General features: G+C 38.3%; 1 protein-coding gene across 10 annotated transcripts in view; it reads right to left on the bottom strand.

The window, feature by feature from the left end:
* Nucleotides 1-301: 301 nt before the first annotated feature.
* LOC149867521 (sodium channel protein type 1 subunit alpha) overlaps nt 302-6689 on the bottom strand; it is a 176689-nt gene continuing 170301 nt past the window's right edge. For 9 of the 10 annotated variants that reach the window (XM_090045575.1, XM_090045566.1, XM_090045570.1 and 6 more), the window contains 2 exons: nt 4009-4279; nt 302-3564 (listed from right to left, as the gene is read on the bottom strand). In XM_090045575.1, coding sequence (XP_089901701.1) covers nt 2387-3564; nt 4009-4279 — 1449 coding nt within the window. In that variant the 3' untranslated portion in view covers nt 302-2386. The remainder of the gene's footprint in view (nt 3565-4008; nt 4280-6689) is intronic. The other variant, XM_090045574.1, reaches the window with a different exon arrangement.

Genomic DNA, 6689 nt, shown 5'->3' with positions numbered 1-6689 from the left:
GGGAGAATCCCTCCCGGTTGCTAACTGGTCACCGAGGAGGACATGTACCCCCCACCTCCCCCACCGGACTAAAATGGCACCAGTCGCCTATTGGGAGGGGTCACCCTAAATACAAACCATTTGTTGTCCTTTTGGGATAGCAATAGATTTTTACTGAAAATAAAGCAGTATGACCATCTGTTAAGTTTTGTAGGATCAAAACTTTATGTTTCAGAACATTTTATTTTACATTTGTTTTAGCTAATAAAAACAGACAGCGAAAACCATACAATAAAAAATGTAATTTTTATTATTTTGGCGCAGTTGTAATGTTGTTTAGCATCAGCTAGGGTAATAGTAGCATTTTCCTGCATGCAGTTCACTAATACAGTATAAGTCAATAGTTTTAATAAAAGAAGTCTATATTTAATATTCCTGTGTAAGAAACATAAAATGTCCTGATGTGTTTGATTATACAATTTTGCTACTTTTTTCGTGAAAAAATATCGTGGACCCTGGATTAATATTTATAGCATTTCTAATGATGCATGAATTAATATGAATAAAAGGATCTATTTAAATAAAAGATTAAGGAATCTGTGAAAGAAAAATTTTCTCTTAAAGCTTCTGATGCAGGCACTGCTAGAAATTCAAACAAAACTACATCCTACATCCTCTTCCAACTGCAAAAATATAGATTTTTGGAAGCAAGCAAATTCTGAATGGATTTAGCAGAAGCTATTACATTATTGCAAACTGAAATGTTTGCAAATATAAATAAAAAAAACCCTACAACTACCCATTCTCTTTTTCATTTCTTATTCTCTGAAGTTCTTCCACAAAAAATTACTATGGACAGAAAGTAACAAAAGTGGCTGTGATTTCAACCTGAAGATAAAATTCGTTTCTTATTTTATGTACATAATGCTGAAAAATAAAATAAAATGATTTTTACAGTATTTATATTTGCTTATAAAATTCTAACCACATTATTTTCAACAGGTTTAGCAGTTTGCAGTGTGTCTGTACAGTCTGGCTATACACTATGCTTTTCACAGAAAATTTAAAAATGTAAAACAAAAAATGTCGTAAATAGCTGCAAACTATTGCTTAATGATATGAAGGAATGAGGTTTTGTTGAACAGTTTGTTTCACATTACCTCTGATGTATGGCTTCCCATATCTGAGAATTCTGGACAGTCAAAACAGCAGCAGCATAGGCAATATAAACATGCATTGATAGCATCCAAACTATCTATAATGGTAGAGAATACATCATTTTACCTGCTGAAAGATTGCACACTACATGTATTGTGGTACATATTTGATGCAATAAATGTGCTCAGATCATTACTGGTTTGCTCAAACATGCACCACATGTTAAAAATTGCTATTTACAGAACAGAGAGCTTTTCATTAAACATACAATGTCAACCTTACTGAGAGCTGAAGATGGCTAAACAATACTGCAGGATAAAGCAGAACAACTCGATAAAGGGTTCTTTTTTGGTCAATTTATGTTCTAGGGCAGATTCATGTAATATTTTTATACAGAAAAAACATCTGACAAAGAGACAAAATCTATGACTTCAGACCTTAGAAAGGAGTTTGCACTTGCTGAGATTTAATGGTCTGTGTAAAAAAATATCCATCCGTTCTGTTCTTGTGGATTACAGGGGACTTTACAGGCATATAAAGACTTGTTTGGATGTGACATAACATGAATACATTAATTAAGCACCTCAAAATGTATTACTCCCTCCCAGAAACACCAAGAAGTTAAAAATCTTATTCTTTGTGACTTAATGTTTTTTCATGCATGATCTATAAGTGCAGCATGCCTCCATGCAAATCATTTCTGTGTGTATATTAGAGAGTCATATACTAGAACACCTGGTCCTCATACCTGTAAAGTAGTACTTAACCCCCTACCCCAACACAAACCCCATTTACAAAAATAGTCACATATAATAAACAACATATGAATAAAAAAAAGATGAATCCACCAACACAGATTTTGTAAAAATATGACAAATGTGGCAGTTGAAATGCAAACAGTGGATACAGTTACTGTACTAAGTTTTTATGCTAAACACACAGAATTTATTGGTTTGCACCCCTTTTAACTGGTCCCTACAGTCTGAGTAGCCATTTTTTCTCTCCTTTTCAGCAGTGTCAGCTGGTAGTAACAGTAACCACCTGTCAAAGTTGTTTCCCTATATTACAGTCACAGTTTACTGACAAGGGGCCACTGTCTTGTTATAGGCACTGACCTTAAGTATACAGTTTATTCGTAAAAACTGTCTGTTTGGCATAGACCTCCTACAGGAGTCCTGTTGACACAAATCCACCACACCTTCACAGGTTGTAAACAGTTTTTCAGACAAACAGATTTTTTGCTTGCATTTTACTTTTCCTTCTCCTGGACGTCTTTGTCTTCATGTTCATATTTTTCTTTGACTGGCCTTGTCACACGATCATAAGAAGGTGGACAAATAGCTGTTGAGGTGGTCATGTCTGTTTTCTCTGTAAATGAGTTTTCATTCAACTTGTCAATGAGAATTTCATCTTTAATACACAGACCAGCCCCTCCTTCATTTTTATTTTTGTTATATATAAATGAAGCCTGTTTTACTGTTTGTTTTAAAAGGTGACGTCTGAAAGCACGCTGAATAATGGTAGCAGATACTTCTTCCTGTTTACGTTTTAATGTGGTTGTAATTGGTTCGTAGGAGGCTTTGGAAGGATTGGCTGCCATAAACCTATCTTCCATTTGTATTCGAAGTGCATCCATCTCTCCACTTTCACCCAAAACACGCTTTGTAAAAGCAAACAAGATGTCCAGGCAATGAATTCTGTCACCACTAACCATGGGCATATCCATTGCAATAAGCTGGACTTTGTTGGGCTTTGGTAAATGAAGAGGAGGCTCAAGTGCAGCTGCAAACTCAGATAGCTTCTCAAATTCCATGAATTGAGTTGCATCTGGATCAAACTTTTCCCAAACCTCATAGAACATCTCAAAGTCATCCTCACTTAAAGGTTCAGCACTTTCTTCAGTTGCAACACCAAAGTTCTCCAAAATCACAGCAATATACATGTTTACTACAACTAGAAATGATATGATAATGTAACTGACAAAAAAGAAAATCCCAACTGAAGGGTTACCACAGTCTCCTTTAACGGAGCTTCCAGGGTGAACTCTATATGGGTCACAGTCTGGTTCCCCACTGTTAAGAATTGGTGCTAACAAGCCATCCCAACCAGCGGATGTGGTAATTTGAAATAGGCAGATCATGCTGTTGCCAAAAGTTTCGAAGTTGAACATGTCATCGATCCCAGCTTCCCTCTTAACATAGGCAAAGTTGGACATTCCAAATATGGCATAGATAAACATAACCAGGAAGAGCAGGAGGCCAATGTTAAACAAAGCAGGAAGAGACATCATCAAAGCAAAGAGCAGAGTGCGGATCCCTTTAGCCCCTTTAATGAGTCGCAGGATTCGACCAATTCTGGCGAGTCGGATGACTCTGAACAAGGTGGGGGACACAAAATATTTTTCAATCAACTCAGATAGAAACATACCTGTAAAACAAACAAACAGATGAAAAAACACCTTTGTAAGGGGATAATATTTAACAACAATTTAAATTAGGACAGACCTAATATATCCTTAGATTTTGAATGGTGAGGGGGTATATTTTAAGGTTTTCTTAAAGGGATCTGAGAAAAGGCATAACATAGGTCCTATTTTCATTTTGGCTCTTTTTGCAGTACTTTTTTATAAAACAAGTAGATATTAACACACTGTTAGCATTAAGAGAGGGTTATTTTTACCTCTGATACAATAATGCATTATTACAATTCTCTATTGTGTGCTCATTTACTATAAATTTTGGAAGTGGAACTAAAGTGAATGTCTGATCTTCTAAATTGTTATTGTTAAATAATAGAAAAGACTACCAGTTTTAAAACCAGCATTTGTTCTTCCATTCATTATGTTGCTTTTTGAATATAAGTGTTTCTTACCAACTATGGAGAGAATGACAACTACAAAATCAAAAATATTCCATCCTATGGTGAAGTAGTAATAGCGGAGTGAGATCATTTTCAGGACACATTCTCCAGTAAAAAGGACAATAAACACTAGGTTAATCCTCTGTAAAATATTTTCCATCTCTTTACTCTGATCATCTGTTTCTACCATCATGGTGACCATATTAAGGCAGATAAGAATCATGATGCTGATATCAAATACTTGTTGAGTCACAAAATCAAAGACCACGCCTTGGAACTTGTTCTGGGAATAGAAAAAAATACAAAAAAAAAAAAGAGAGAGAACCATGTAATACACACCTTGACTTTTTTTTCTTTTTTATATTGTATTGAAAGAAGGTTAATTTACTCATAAAGGTAATCTCTTTATAATTTATCATATGACATTTCAATAAAAAGTTCAGCCTTATCAAATAATAATACAAATATGACAACTTAAGTCAGTCCCAATAAATGTATGCATTGTGATTCTTGTCCATCTCAGAGATGTCCAAGGCAGGATATAGACTAGAATCCAGCCCTAGTGAGTGTCACTTCACTACCTTAGGCCTTAAACACAAGTTCATGCATAGCACTGCAAGTGCCCAAGCACTGGTAGCACTATAAAAATTGGAGTGCTACAGGGGTATACACACATTCAGAGCCCCTGCCAGGAGTGCTACAGAGTCACATGAAGGCATGCTGTCCCACCAGAGAGTGTTAGTGGACTGGTCTTTTGTTTTTCCAGCCCCTAGGGAGCCCATCACTGAGCTCAATCACTAAGGGTACCTGCAGACATGCTTCTTAGTGTTATAATTGGAACGTGTCAGAGCAGAGTCAATTAATCAACTCTGCTTCACATTTTAATTAGAATTAGCATCACCTCACCATCACATTGTTTCAAAATGGCCATGGGGCTTTAACTAATGTTTGTGTATGGGCAGCCTAAGAGCCTGCCTTCTCCCATTCCAGGGAAGGGGGACTGGGCAGACTGTCAGCCCCCTGGAGAGCACTGTGGTCTGAGTACTGCTCTTGGTGCACTGCTGTCTCAGGCATCAGAGGATTGCCAGATAGATTCCCACCAAACTAGGAGAGTGGCAAAAAAGGTTGCTACTGTCCTGGTGCCCTATTAGAGGTAGTGGCAGGACTCTGGACCACTTATTTAACTGTGGCATATTTTTTGATTGTCTTCCAAGTTCTAGACATCTTTTATTCTTTTTTTGCTGAACTTTCCAGAAAAAAAATTAGCCTGCAAGCATGAGAAATTCTGACCTAAATGACAGTTGGCTGTTACAAAAGCAACTGCAATCTGGACACTACGATGGGAAGCGCTAGGTAAATTTAACTAGATGGGTTTCTGTCAGTTCTACCTGTAATATGCCGTAATTTCATAGATTTCATAGACATTAAGGCTGCAAGGGACCTCAGAAGATCATCGAGTCCAGCCTCCCCGCCCAAAGGGCAGGAAGTCAACTGGGGTCATAGGATCCCAGCAAGATAAGCATCCAATTTGCTCTTGAAGGTGTTCAATGTAGGTGCTTGAACCACTTCCGATGGCAGGCTGTTCCAGAGCTTGGGGGCTCGGACAGTAAAGAAATTCTTCCTTATGTCCAGCCTCAAACGGTCTTGCAGCAGTTTATAACCGTTCGACCTTGTCATCCCTTGGGGCGCTCTGGTGAACAAATGTTCCCCCAGATCCTGGTGGTCACCCCGATAAACTTATAAGTGGCCATCAGATCACCCCTGAGCCTGCGCTTTTCCAGGCTAAAGAGTCCCATGGCTCTCAGCCTGTCGTCTTAAGGTCTGCTTTCCTGACCTCTGATCATGCGCGTGGCTCTTCTCTGGACTCTCTCAAGCTTCTCCACATCCTTTTTGAATTGTGGAGCCCAAAACTAGATGCAGTACTCCAGCTGTGGCCTCACCAAGGCCAAGTACAGGGGGAGAATGATGTCCCAGGATTTGCTTGAGATTCATCTATGGATGCAAGCCAGCATTTTGGTTGCTTTAGTAGCGATCAAATACAATAATACAATATTAGGTTTTCAAAAGGCCTTAAAGAATTTGGGCATCTCCATTGAATTTTAGAGAGACTTGGGCATATATGTTCATCAGGCATCTGAAAATTTCTGCCAAAACATGTATGTGTCCTTTATTGATAAATAAACAGATTTTTCCTACAGTGAAAACAGTTCCTTTCATTCCATGCTAATTTTCCATGTTGCTTACTGATATACTGCTTAAAGGCAATGTGTACATTAGTTTTTTATAGATGAAATATGCCTAAAAATGTGCAAGATTTTCACTTCTGGTTGCTTGGTTATGGAGGCATAATATTCAAAGAATGCTCTGAGAGCAGTCCTCTCACCCTTCACACCCCTGGTCTGGTTTCAGCACAAGGCAGTGGGCAGGAGCATGGCCAACCAATGTGTATCATGGAGTACAAGATGCTCTGGGAACTGTAGTTTTCTAAAGTGTCAGTGGAAGCCAGTGCTGCCAATGGAGAAATTACTCCCCATTTTTTGCCACCAAAGCTCATGCTGACGGGGCAAAAAATGCAGTTTTCAGCAGTGAAATATGGAGGCGAGTTCTTCCCCTGTCCTCTCCCTACCCCCCAGCAGCAAACTGCACTGCTGCTCTACAAAACTACAATTCCCAGAATTCCACTACACTCATTA

This window comes from Crocodylus siamensis, chromosome 4, assembly GCF_052110815.1.
Source record: "Crocodylus siamensis isolate JL-2025a chromosome 4, ASM5211081v1, whole genome shotgun sequence".
In the NCBI taxonomy this organism is placed as follows: domain Eukaryota; kingdom Metazoa; phylum Chordata; order Crocodylia; family Crocodylidae; genus Crocodylus; species Crocodylus siamensis.
The sequence above is the reverse complement of the archived record's forward strand: the minus strand, read 5'-3'. Positions and strand labels throughout refer to the sequence as shown.